This window comes from Dipodomys merriami, unplaced genomic scaffold, assembly GCF_024711535.1.
Source record: "Dipodomys merriami isolate MVZ:Mamm:240054 unplaced genomic scaffold, mDipMer1.0.p SCAF_138, whole genome shotgun sequence".
NCBI lineage: Eukaryota > Metazoa > Chordata > Mammalia > Rodentia > Heteromyidae > Dipodomys > Dipodomys merriami.
The window spans coordinates 2,787,194-2,800,325 of NW_027202693.1; the positions used below are offsets into that span (position 1 = coordinate 2,787,194).

Below are 13,132 nucleotides of genomic sequence, written 5' to 3' on the forward strand. Positions count from 1 at the left end.
ACTTGTAGCAAGTATGTGAGAATACAATAGTGGTCTTACTGTATGGACAAGAATGAAAAAGAGGAAAACAGTTCTAGATAACCCTCAACAAGGCACTGGTTAATTGAGATACAGTATATTAGTTCAATTCAACTGAAATGATATATATTTGCTTTGTGTTTTCAAGACAGTCTATCCACAGGGCCTAGGTGGCCCAGTATTGCCTATAAAGCCTAGGCTGACCTTGAACACTGATCCTCAGACCTCTCAGTGCTGGGATTACAGGAGTACACCTTGTGTTTGGCAAGTGTATCTGCTGATAATGAAAAGCATTTATAAATGTTAAGATCAAAAAGATAGATGTTGAATTACTATGTGATACAGCAGTTCTAATCATAGGTGGAATGTTAAGAAAAGTAAAAACATGTCCACTTAAGACCTGCCTATCTATGATGATGGCAATATTATTCAAAAGTCCATGTTGCTGGGCACCGGTGGCTCACGCCTGTCATCCTAGCTACTCAGGAGGCTGAGATCTGAGGATTGTGGTTCAAAGCTAGCCAGTGCAGGAAAGGCCGTGAGACTCTTATCTCCAATTAACCACCAGAAAACCAGAAGTGGCGCTGTGGCTCAATGTGGTAGAATGCTCGCCTTGAGCTGAAGAGCTGAGGGACAGCGCCCAGGCCCAGAGTTCAAGCCCCACTACTGACAAAAAATGTCCATGAATATGGCAAGTCTATAGGCTGGACTACTAATCAGCTATTAAAAGAATGATATATTGATACAGATGGTAAATTATGGATGATTCTTCAAAACATTGTACTAGCTGAAGGAAGCCAAGTGTGAGAGACCACAGGTGTAATTCTATTTATAAGCATGTTCACTGAGCAAACTGAAGATAGAAAACTGATTGGTGGTTGCCTGGACAATGGGTCGCATCTGTTAATGGGTCAGTGATTTCTTTCACGTTGTATACTTAGAGAGTGGCAATGATCACACAACTGTATATATTGAGACCTACTCAACTGTATGCGTCACAAGGGCCAATCTTCCCCCAAACAAAATATTAAAATTCATATGGAATCTTTCTGGTACTCTTAAGTATAGTTTTGAAAAAAATAGGAAAGATGGTGTTTGCACACATTGTGTGCAGTACTGACATTAAGACAGATGTAGAGGTCAGCAGGACAAGGAGCTGAACAGTTAGCCCTCGCGTCTGTATAGTCAGCTGGTTCTCAACAGGGAGCCGCAGCCTTTCACTGGGGCAAGAACAGTCCCTTCAACAGATGGTCCTGGGAGAACTAGCTGTCCACATGTGGAAAATGGGTGGGCCCTCTTCCTAACACCATATAAAAACCTTTGGGGTCTTAGGACCCCAAACCATGAAACTCCTGGAAGAAAACACAGATACAACGAATAAACATAATGAATAAACACACACTGGAATAAAAAGAGATCCTGACACCCTTCTTTCTTGGGGAAAAAAAGGAGATTCTGACAGACTATAGTATAGATAAACATTAAGGACAGACAGTATGCTAAGTGAAGCAACTATCGCAAAAAGATGAACACTGGTCATGCACCCATGGCTCATACTTATAATCCCAGTGACTCCGGAGGCTGAGATCTGAGAGTCACAGTTTGAAGCCAGCCTGGGTAGTAAAGGTCACAAGACTCTTATCTCCAATAAACTACCAAAAGTCAAAATTGGAGCTATGCCTCAAGTGGTAGAGTGCTGCCTGAAGCATAAGCAGCTCAGGGATAGCACCCAGGCCCTGAGTTCAAACCCCACCATAAAAAAGAAACGCACATGTAGAATAGAAATAATTCGTAAGAAACTATCGAAAAGTTTTAAGTGTTTGATCATAGGTAAGTAAGTCTATTGTATTTTTCTGTGTGTTCAGATTTTTCTTCTGGTGAAAATATGTGGTCCTGATGCGGTCTATAATAAAAAGCAGAGCAGCGCGAGGCCATACCTGGGTTGGAGTGTTTGTGGTCACAGGAGATGGCGACTCCCTGGCTTTTGGCTCACTTGGCGATGCGGCGGACCCCTGAGACTCCTGGCTAGCTGGCTGGTCGGGAGACAAAGCATCACTGCTGTCTTCGTCGAATGAGAAGTCGCCCTGACTGTGGGGATAGCCCTCCTTCCCGGCGCCTGGAGACAGAAATGACTGTCAACGTACGCTGGCCTGGGAATGCTACGCTTAAAAGGAAAAAGGGGAGACAGCACCACCCATGTGAATGTAACAAGCTGGTTTAAAGTAATAAAGAAGAAAGGAACACAGTGGAAGCACACCTATGCTACCTATGATTTATTTTGGGGGAGAAAAAAATTAAAAACATCGAACATGAATCAGACCAAGCCTTTAGATCCGACTACCAATTAAAGTGCAGAAGACAGGAATGAAATCCTATGGCTCAGGTTAGAAAACAACTTGGGCCTGTTTGTCAACAAATGAGTAGTAAGATAAAAAGGGAAGGCCAAGGTAGAGATTTAAAGATCTGTAAGGGGCTGAGGCAGCATGCGGATCAAGCTCTGACAGCCCCAGAAACAAGTGTTGAAAGGCCACATGGTTATGGGGGGAAGGGCTAGAACGGCAGAGTTCCTCCAGGTAGATCCACACCTTATTTCAAGGGGCGGGGGGAGGAGAAGGGGGGTGTAGAAGGGTGGTTCCTCCAAACCTAGATGGACAGTTGATTGCACAAATTGGAATTCATGGCTATAAATCGTCTAAGCTTTAAACTCACACTTAAATAAGTCCCTGGGAGCAATGGAAGCTACAACAATTTTTTTTTTTTGGATCAGTCGTGGAGCTTGAACTCTGGGCCTGGGCACTGTTCCTGAGCTCTTCAGCTCAAGGCTAGTGCCCTACTACCTGAGCCACAGTACCACTTCCGGTTTTCTGGTGGTTAATTGGAGATGAGTCTCATGGCCTTTCCTGCCCGGGCTGGCTTTGATCTGCGATCCTCAGTTTCCTGAGTAGCTAGGATTATAGGCGTGAGCCACCGGCACCTGGCCTAACAGTTTTAAAACAGGACAGTAGGGCTAGGAACTTGGCTCAGTGGTAGAGTGCTTGCCTCGCAAGCATGAGGCCCTGGGTTCAATTCCTCAGCACCACATAAGCAGAAAAAAGCCAGAAGTGGTGCTGTGGCTCAGTGGTAGAGCACTAGCCTTGAGCTGAAGAGCTGAGGGACAGTGCCCAGAGTTCAGGCCCCATAACTGTCAAAAAAAACAAAAACAAAAAACCAACAAACAAAAATCTGCCGGGCGCTGGTGGCTCACGCCTGTAATCCTAGCTACTCAGGAGGCTGAGATCTGAGGATCGCGGTTCAAAGCCAGCCCGGGCAGGAGAGACTGTGAGACTCCTATCTCCAATAAACCACCAGAAAACCGGAAGTGGCGCTGTAGCTCAAGTGGTAGAGCGCTCGCCTTGAGCTGAAGAGCTGAGGGACAGCACCCAGGCCCAGAGTTCAAGTCCCAGGACCGACCAAAAAAAACAAAAAAACAAAAAAACAAAACAGGACAGTAACCTTTCAAAAGATTAACTACTATTATTTTTGAAATGACGTTTTCCCCCTCCTAGAAGTTACACCAGAAACAAAAAAGAAACACTGGAGATGGGGTATAGCCCAGTGGTTCAATCCTTAGCAAGGAAGAAGAGAGGGAGAAATCAGGAAGTATGGGAAGGCCAAGGATAAAGCAGACAGAAACTACCATTTCACAGAACACATCTGTATCAGAGCACCACTGGCCTTCCTAAAGTAACACAGACCAAGCCATTTCTTTATTCTCTTTTCTAAAAGAGAAGAAAAATAGCTTGTGAAAATATAATGAAAGTCTTGTAAAAATACCCAGCATCAGAAATGAAAAAGTATAACACTGAACTTTATCCTAGGAAATGTGATAATGAAAGGAAAAGTCAGACCTAAATCTCAGACATGAAAGGGGAATCTGTGTTCATCGGGAGGAAGTAACAGTCCTGAGAATCACTGTCAGTGTCAGGCAACTTCTAACTGAGCAAGAGAACAATACCCATGGTGGATGCTGGTCCTTTCATGAATGTGCTTTATCTGAAATCCATCCATCCTCCCTCCATCTCTGCCTCCCACCTTCCCTTCCTTTCCCTCTCCCCTCTCTTTCATTTCCCTTTTTCCTCAAAAGACCCCATAATCCAACACTTGCCTATAACTGCTTCCTTCACACTGGAGTCCACGGGGAGGATGTTCTTCTCCACCAGCTCCATGGGACCAGGTCTTTGAGCAATCTTCTCATTCAGATCGTCAGCCAGCCGAGCTCTTTTCAACTTCATCTGAGTAGCCTGCAGGGAGGGTTCTGCAAACGTTTCTGAAAGAGGAAACAATTTTCATTGTTCCATGGACTACTATCTCCATCCCATAATGTTATCAGGATCTTCAGCTCAGGCCTAGACGTTTACAGGTTCCTAGAATCTTTGCTGAAGAGGAGATGACTGGTTATGAATACTCCAGGTCAGACACTGGAGGCTCACGCCTGTCATCCTACCTACTTAGGAGGCTGAGATCTGAGGATCCTGGTTTGAAGCCATCCAGTGCAGAAAATTTAGGCACTTATCTGCCAATTTTATTTCTTTAAACCAAGCTAATCAAAATTGATTTAATGTTTTTTTTTGCCAGTCTTGGGGCTTGAACTCTGGACATTTTTTTGTTCAAGGCTAGTGCTCTACCACTTGAGCCACAGCACCACTTCTGGCTTTTTCTTAGTTTATTAGAGGTAAGAGTCTCATAGACTTTCCTGCCTGGGCTAGTTTCAAACTGTAATCCTCAGATCTCAGCCTCCTGAGTAGCCAGGATGACAGGCGTGAGCCACCAGTGTGCCAGATGGCGATTCCTTTTGTAGTTGTATATTTGCCCTAGTTTTAATTATTTTAATTAAAAAGGAGTTTTGGAAGCAGATACCACTGTTACTACACAATGTTGTTGCTCATATGTCAGGAAATTTTGACCTATGACCCAGAAGGAATCATTTTCCATGTTACTTACCAGAGGGCTGGCTTCTTTGAAATTACTTATTGCTGATAGCTGGTAGATGCTCTGCCCGACTGAAACTCTGGGAAAAGCCATTTCAATCCAGAGGACTTCTGAGAACATGACTCAAGTAGAGCAAGGTATGTTTGTACCCTCTACCCCTTGCGCTGGAGAGAGGAAGACTAGCACACAACCATGGACTCTTCAGGCCAGAAGAGACCCTACTTTGGACCCTAACTCAATACACGAACTGTTTTACAACATCCTAAGGTGGTGTCAGCCTGTGCCTTTCCTCTACCACAGCAGCCTCTTTATTCTCCAGTGGAACACTGTTTCAGTTTGAAATTCACCTTTTTGTTTATTGTGATCTGTTTTCGCCACTAGAACATCAGCTCCAGGAAGGCAGGGGTCCATATGTCTTACAACTCGTGAAGATTTCACTTTTGGACATGTCTGACCTTTGAGGATTATTCCTCATGTTAAGCTGCAATCCTAATTCTATATTCAGGCTCAGAGACAACGGATCTTACTTCTACCTGACAACTATCTCCAAGTGCTTATAAAGTTTCCAGATTCTTTCTGAATCTTCTCAAGGCTTAACACACTTGTGACTATCACAGGATCAAGTTCCTCATCCTGCTCATTAAATCAGAAAAGCTTTGGATAGAGGCATAAGCTTCCAAGACTGCTCTTCCTGAAAAGAGGGAGCAGGGGGGCTAAGCCATGTCTTTCACAAGGATGGAAGGGCAGCTGTTCCCCTCAGGATCCTCAGGAAGGAGGTCATGTCACTGGGAGACTTTGAGAGCGGTGGGTGGATAAATGTCAGATCATAAGGATTGTAGTCATGCCCAGGAGATATGAAGGACTTGGGGCTTACAGTTAGATTTATGACTTAATGAGCAGAGCACATGTCCTTCATTATTTAAAAAACAACAAAAACCCCTCTGGATGAAGCCTGTCCAGGGGTGTGGGCAAGGCACCTGCAGGACTGGCAGTGGGAAGAGCCAGCTCATCAGCTGGTTATTTGGAGAGTCAAGTCTTCTCCTGTACCAAACACAGTGTTTTAGTTGGGGGTCTTCAGATCTGGAGAATGCCAGCCTGTGAGGTAAAAAGTTACTAGGATGGGAATCAGAGGTAAGAACGGAATTTGTACTTGCTTTCTTGAGAAAAACGCAGCAAAATAAGCAGAAATAAAACTTGTACCTTCTAAAATATGCATCCTGACAAGTTCAGATCGGTCTGGTCGACTCCGAATCTTGTGTTTCAAAAAGTTTTCAGTCTTTAAAAAAAAAGAGGTAAAGAAAGTCTTATCATAAATAATTCATAATTTATTGTGGTTTTCCATTTTTTCAGGGTAATCCACTAAGTAAACTGTGTATTCTTTCTGTCAGGTGTTTGAGAAAAAGGCTAGAGGAGCTGGGAAGTTAGCTCAGTGGTAGAGCGCTTGCCTTGCATGCCTGAGGCCCTGGGTTCGATTCCTCAGCACCACATAAGCAAAAAGAAAGAAGCCGGAAGTGGCACTGTGGCTCAAGTGGTAGAGCGCTAGCCTTGATCTGAAGAGCTGAGGGACAGCGCTCAGGCCCAGAGTTCAGGCCCCACAACCGGACCAAAAAAAAAAAAAAAAAAGAGAGAAAAAGGCTAGAAATCAGTAAGAAACTATTTCCAATATGATTTAAATTGTTATCTTCAAAATGCTCCAAAGACTTGAAAAGGATGTTAATACCAAGTAAGTACTTCATTGTCTTAACATCAAAACTTGTGAAAATCAAAAGCTCAAAATGTTAAAGATGAGTCTTTTTTTAAAGCCGGGCGCCAGTGGCTCACTCCTATAATTCTATTACTCAGGAGGCTGAGATCTGAGGATCGTGGTTCAAAGCCAGCCTGAGCAGGAAAAGTCCGTGAGACTCTTATCTCCAATAAACCACTAGAAAACCAGAAGTGGCGCTGTGGCTCAAGCGGTAGAGCTCTTGCCTTGAGCTGAAGAGCTGAGGGACAGCACCCAGGCCAAGAGTTCAAGCCCCATGACCAACCAAAAAAAAAAAAAGATGATTTTTTGAAAAAACACAAATCTAAGCTGGGCGCTGGTGGCTCACGCCTGTAATCCTAGCTACTCAGGAGGCTGAGATCTGAGGATCGCAGTTCAAAGCCAGCCCCGGCAGGAGAGACCGTGAGACTCCTATCTCCAATAAACCACCAGAAAACGGGAAGTGGCGCTGTAGCTCAAGTGGTAGAGCGCTTGCCTTGAGCTGAAGAGCTGAGGGACTGCGTCCAGGCCCAGAGTTCAAGCCCCACAATCGACCAAAAACAAAAAAAACCCAAAAAACACAAATCTAATCATTTAAACATATTTCAATAAAATATTATTTTTGGATTTCTAAAAAATATTAATATCCTTTGATAAGGTCATTATCATAATTCATATTTCCTTTATCAGAACTATACTCAGTTCTTAAAAATAAGGCTTTAAAGTAAGTCTTAACCAGGCACAGGTGTCTCATGCCTGTAATCCTAGCTACTCAGGAGGCTGAGATCTGAGGATCGTGGTTGGAAGCCAGCCTGGGCAGGAAAGTTCCCGTGGGATTCTCATCTCCATTCATCATTCAAAAACTGGAAGTGGTGCCTTGCCTCAAGTGGTAGAATGCTAGCCTCAAGCACAAAGAAGCTCAGGGACAGCACCTAGGCCCTGAGTTCAAGCCCCACAACTGACAAAACAAACAAACAAGTCTTGTATCTTATAAAATTCTAAGTGGTTATTACTGCATGCTGGGAAAACTGTTAAGGAATTTTTTGAATATGTGTCACAGACATTATACCCCAAAACAAACTCAAAGGAACAAATGAGCATAATGGCACTTTTAGAGACAAACGCAGACACCCAGTACTGATGGTGCCTCCCCGAAGGACAGGGTGGCCGGGCCGGCCGGGCCAGCACGGCAGGGTTCTTATGCTGCCATTCCTCCACGCTCAGGGAAATGCCTCACTGCTGCTCTTGGCAGAGTAAGGGAGGGAGGATTACTCTCTTATGACGTCTCTTAAGACCTTTCCTTAGGTCCTGAGAACAAAGTGAAGAAATGTGATTGATACACACAGTGGGGAAAACTAATCCATTTCTGGCTTAAAACTAATACTATTTAAATGTGACACATTTTCTTCGAACTCCACCAAACCACCTCAGAACCCACACCATTTAGGCTGTGTTTTTCTACTGACACACTTAGGTGTGCGATTATGTGTCCACATGTACAATACAACAACATGGAAAAATAAAACACTTTAAAAGTCCTTACTCTGGCTCGTTCCAAGCTTTTTATCTGTTCATGGAATGCCGCTGGGCTCTTCAAAGCTGTGAGGGGAAAATCAATGGTTTCACAGTATAAATACAGGAGTTCACGCCTCAGTCCAAAGCTACACCACATCACCTTGATGGATAATCCTAACTGTGCATAGCTAGAAGTCCATTTAATTCCTCTAAGAGATACCAAAAATTTGAAGTGCTATGAAATTAAATGTATATATTTTACAAATAAACATTTAAAACAGGGTTGCATATATAAAGAATACCGGGCCAGATGACTTCCTACCACTAGCTGGGCAAGCTTGCTTAGGGCCCGTGACTGGCCCTTCAGAAGTCTTTGCTCTTCATGCCATATCAGCTCAAAGCCCAACGTGGTCTCAGACCCGAGGCGCTGTTTATTCCTAACCCACAACAGGCTCAGCTATGGGGCCATCATGATGCTGCTGCTTTGGTCTTCATAGCAGCCGTGCACGTAGGTGTCAATCAGCCTGGGACATATGAAAGACCCAAAGAAGCCAGTGACTTCTTGAGGTCATATAGGTAGGTGATGGTCAGAGGGACTGAGATTTAGGGGGGTGAATTTCTAAGGCTCATGTTCTTCCTATCACATGCTCAAAAATCACAGTGACTCTTCAACATGAGGGTAGGCAGAAGTTAGGAAAACCACACCTGCTACACAATTCCTATGGACTGTCTCTGCAAAATCATTTTGGCTATGTGCATCAAAATCTCCTAGTAGACTGCATGGATGCCCACAGGTGAGCAGAAGGGATGCGTAGCCCATCCACCAGGGCTAGGCTTCCTGTGTCACTGAGACTTGGTCTGGCCTTGAGGCACTGCAGGGGCTCGCAGGTTCTCTATAGCAGTTAGCGTGGCCTAGTGATGATATCCTGAACATCTCCATGGAATCCTGCTTGTTTGGTTCACAGAGAAGAATTCAGTAGTGGGAGAATCGGGCAGATTATCAGAGCAGCCTTTGACTATTGTAATTCTTGATGGAACCTTTTTCAGTATTAATTGTCTAGGAAAAAACTTTCACTAGGAAAAAAAAATTTACTGCTGAGAAAATTCATTCCTTTACAATAAATCAGTAAATGATTTATGGGCCAGCAGTGATTTAGAAGACTGGGAAGCAAAAAACTCACTCGAACTTCTTTCTAGTGTTTTAACTGTTGTAAAACTTAAAAAAAAATCCAGATAATTTAAAAACCTACATAAAACAACTAGCTTCCCCTTAAAATACAAAATCACCCCCAAAGAAGGAATGTTTAAAGGAAAAGAGAACAACTTAGGCAAATACTCAAAAATCTCTTGAAAGGTTGAACCCAAGGGACACTCAGGAAATATTTGTACTTGAGCCAGAAGGATTTTTATTAATTATAAATAGAATGCTTATTAGTCTTCTAATTAAGATACATTTAATTACACAGACTATAGTACACAGTACCAAAGATAATTAATTTGGATTAAATGAGTAGAACAAGACTGAATCAACTTCATCATGTTACTTTTGCAAGTCTAATCTCATATCCATTAGCAAAATGATTACTTCATTTTAAAACTAAAACAAATACTCAAGTTTGAAGGAGGAACTTCAGTGTATTAAGAGTGTTCCTCAGATAATTTGAAGCGCATTTTGCGTGGTTCTCTTAGATTGGCAGTGATGACGGCTGCGTCTCCTGCTAGTGATGTGGTGGCGGCTCTGCCTGCGTGGACAGGTGCCCCCAGGCCGGACATGGCCATGCTGCTGCTGCACACAAGAGAAGAAAACACTCCGGGTCTTACGTGGCATGATGCCCTGGTCCACTAGTTGTTCTCGCGTCCTCCTCTGCTGCAGCCTCAGCTGGAGCACTGTGGAGAGAAAATAATGACCGTTGAAGCTGATGGACAACTGCAGGGCATAGCGACTCAGGCCTTATTGAACACCGATTTCATAACCAAACAAGGACCTGGCCTGGCACTATCCAATTTGCCAAGCGAATTGTTTTGTGATTTCTGTCTGCTGGATGAACTCTGAATTTACACTGCATAAATTTTGTTTAGCTAACAACTTTACTATAAAGCTTATGATTTCCTGTTTAAATATCTTCATATGGCAGCAAAGCAAATCAACTGAAATTGGAGGTTTACACTCTACGACTTACTAATAAAGGGACTCTCTTCCAGAGAAACAGAAATGGGAGGTTCTGTGGCATCCTTTAGCTTCTTAGCTAGCTGGCTTGCCAAACTGAGTGAAAGACAAATCCTCCCTAGATTTCCCAAGCAGAGTTCTTCTGTGGCATCTCATTGCCTTATTTAGAAAATGAGCCTTTTTCAAAGGATGTGATGGTGGAAAATGCTTCCTTGGTATATTAGCTATGTTTGGGGTTAAGCTTCCATTTAGGTTTTTATAGCAGACCAGCAATAAAAAGCAAGGTTAGGAGGATTAAGCCTGCGCTTAGGGGTTATCAATAATAGGTATACAAAATAATAGCTGTGCATTTTTCCAGCAGTGGGGAGGCAGGAGTGCAGGGCCCCGCCCCGGGCCGCCACTCACTTTTCAGTGGCTCTCAAATGTCCTTATCTCTGCTTTATATACAGAAGTGTGGCTTCTGTTAGTTTTGGGGGCTACAGGGTCCCAATGCTTCACCTACACCTCACGTAGAGGTGAAGCAAGTGATGAAGAACTGTGTTACACAAAACAAGAGAAAAATCATGCTTGCAAAGAACTCTGCACGTTTCTGACATTTAAATGTCTGGTGACAGTTTGTGTCAGCTGTGTGCGGCACGCGAGCGCGTCTGCGTCTGCGGATGGTGTGCTCTGCTCCGCTCCGCTAAGTTAGGAATAAACAGAAGCAAGGCGTGGGCCTCTGTGTCTGGCAGTGCCCAGTGGTTGAGTTCTCACAGGAGTGCCAACACTAGTGCCCAGTGGCACATAAGGTGGTCACGCACAGAGCAGAACCCGGGGAAAAGCAGCGGAGGGCAGGGGTGAGGGGAGGGCGCGCAGAGGCGGGCTCTGGAGTGGAGTGTCAGCGGCGGCGTCTCTCCTTTCTCCTGATGTGATCCTCACGGAAAAGCATCAAAAACAAAGAGTAACACAAATATTAACAGCCTTCTTTTCTGTGTCAAAATAAGCAGAAAACCATCCCCAAAGCAGGAAATGTACTTTCAAGGCAAGTGTGTCCAACACAGTTCACTTGTGGGCGAGTGGTTTCTGAGAGTGGCAAGTGACGTGTAATTAGACTGGAGTGTCTCCCACGCTGCGGCGGTCACGGCAGAGCCCACACACAGCAGAGCAGCCGCTCCAGCTGATCTCCGACGATGGCACACCCCGGCATCACGCTCCTGGGCACTGCCACCTGCAGCCGTGAGGGCAGCAGAGACACGCGTGCCTCTCCCCGCTCCTTCCCTGTGGGCCTGCCCTGCACCAAACACGCAGCTGACAAGTTACTTCAGCTCTGACTCCAAGCACCCAGTTAGGAGTAGATTCCCAAGCCCGCTCCCATTTCAGATGCCAGTCACTAGCCCAGATGATTCAGACTATGAACTTGTGAGGATCCCACCAGACCATTCTCAGGTTTGAGAATTTGCTAGAATGGCTCCCAGAATGCAGGGAGGCACTGCATTATTTTAGAGCACACAATTTAGAAACAGCCCAGTGAAAGAATGGCATAGGGTAAGCATGGGGAAAGGGCGCCCTCTCCAGGCAGCCTTTGATACTGGCCTTCACATGGTACAGTGCACGGGAGGAGCGGGGGGGGGGGGGGGGGGGGGGGGGGGGGGGGGGAGACAAGACATCCTGGTGTCCTGCGGAGTAAAGGGCCGAACTGTGTGCTTTTGGGGTCCTAGTTCACAGCTGCTATGCTGTTTGTAAGGTGACTCTCCCGTGGTTGTCTTGCAAACAGTTGCACATCAGCTATAGATTTCTCAGGAGGGAAGACAAGTCCAAAACACTCAGTGACAGTATTTACATCTTAACAAAAACCAAGTGCATAGGCCATAGACTAAGACAATGCATGCTACAATTGCTCTTATTTGTTCACTTCAAAGAATGTCTCAGAAAAACCTAGAAACTAAAGCAATCCACATAACAGTCCCTAAGTCATTTGTAAGTTTGATTACTACAAAAAGAAAGGGGGGGGGCAATACAAAAAAAGTCCCTTTCAAACAGGCAGAGTGTGTTCTCCATGGAAAACACCAGCCTCGTGAGGGACTACGACAGCTGTGCATTCCAGAGGAGCAGTTCTCCAGAGGCTGCCCGGGCCACCAGCGCAGAGCCCAGGGTATGCTTAGACCATTTGCTTTTTGCATGCATGTATCTTTCTTAACTAGACTACACCAAGGCCTCTGAAATCAATTTTTCATACATAGTAAGATTGATACACATTATATAGAATGAGAAAATATAAAAATGTAGGAGAAAAAAAAAAAGAAAGAAAATTGCCAAAAATGTCACCCAGAAATGCAACTGCTGTTATTATCTTGGTATATTTCCTGTCTTTTATTTAAGCATAAATTATTTTTATTTTTTTGTTGGTCGTGGGGCCAAAACTCTGGGCCTGGGCGCTGTCCCTCAGCTCTTCAGCTCAAGGCGAGCACTCTACCACTTGAGCTACAGCACCACTTCTGGCTTTTTCTGCTTATGTGGTGCTGAGGAATCGAAACCCAGGGCCTCATGCATGCAAGGCAAGCGCTCTACCACTGAGCCACCTTCCCAGCCCTAAGCCTAAGTATTGACTGTTCTTACAAATTACAGTTGTAGTCTATGAACATGGAACAGACATAATTTCACAGCTACAACGTTCCCTCTTGCTGGGTCCCTAAAGATCCTCATTGCTGCTGGGCGCTGGTGGCTCGCTCCTGTAATCCTAGCTA

The 13,132-nt window shown here is 44.6% G+C and overlaps 1 protein-coding gene across 7 annotated transcripts in view; it reads right to left on the bottom strand.

Moving 5' to 3' along the window:
* Positions 1-13,132, bottom strand: part of LOC138825615 (myocardin-related transcription factor B-like) — a 170,813-nt gene that overhangs the window by 27,956 nt on the left and 129,725 nt on the right. For all 7 annotated transcript variants that reach the window (XM_070020321.1, XM_070020320.1, XM_070020319.1 and 4 more), the window contains 5 exons: positions 10,064-10,129; positions 8,271-8,326; positions 6,187-6,262; positions 4,163-4,324; positions 1,956-2,134 (listed from right to left, as the gene is read on the bottom strand). In XM_070020321.1, coding sequence (XP_069876422.1) covers positions 1,956-2,134; positions 4,163-4,324; positions 6,187-6,262; positions 8,271-8,326; positions 10,064-10,129 — 539 coding nt within the window. The remainder of the gene's footprint in view (positions 1-1,955; positions 2,135-4,162; positions 4,325-6,186; positions 6,263-8,270; positions 8,327-10,063; positions 10,130-13,132) is intronic.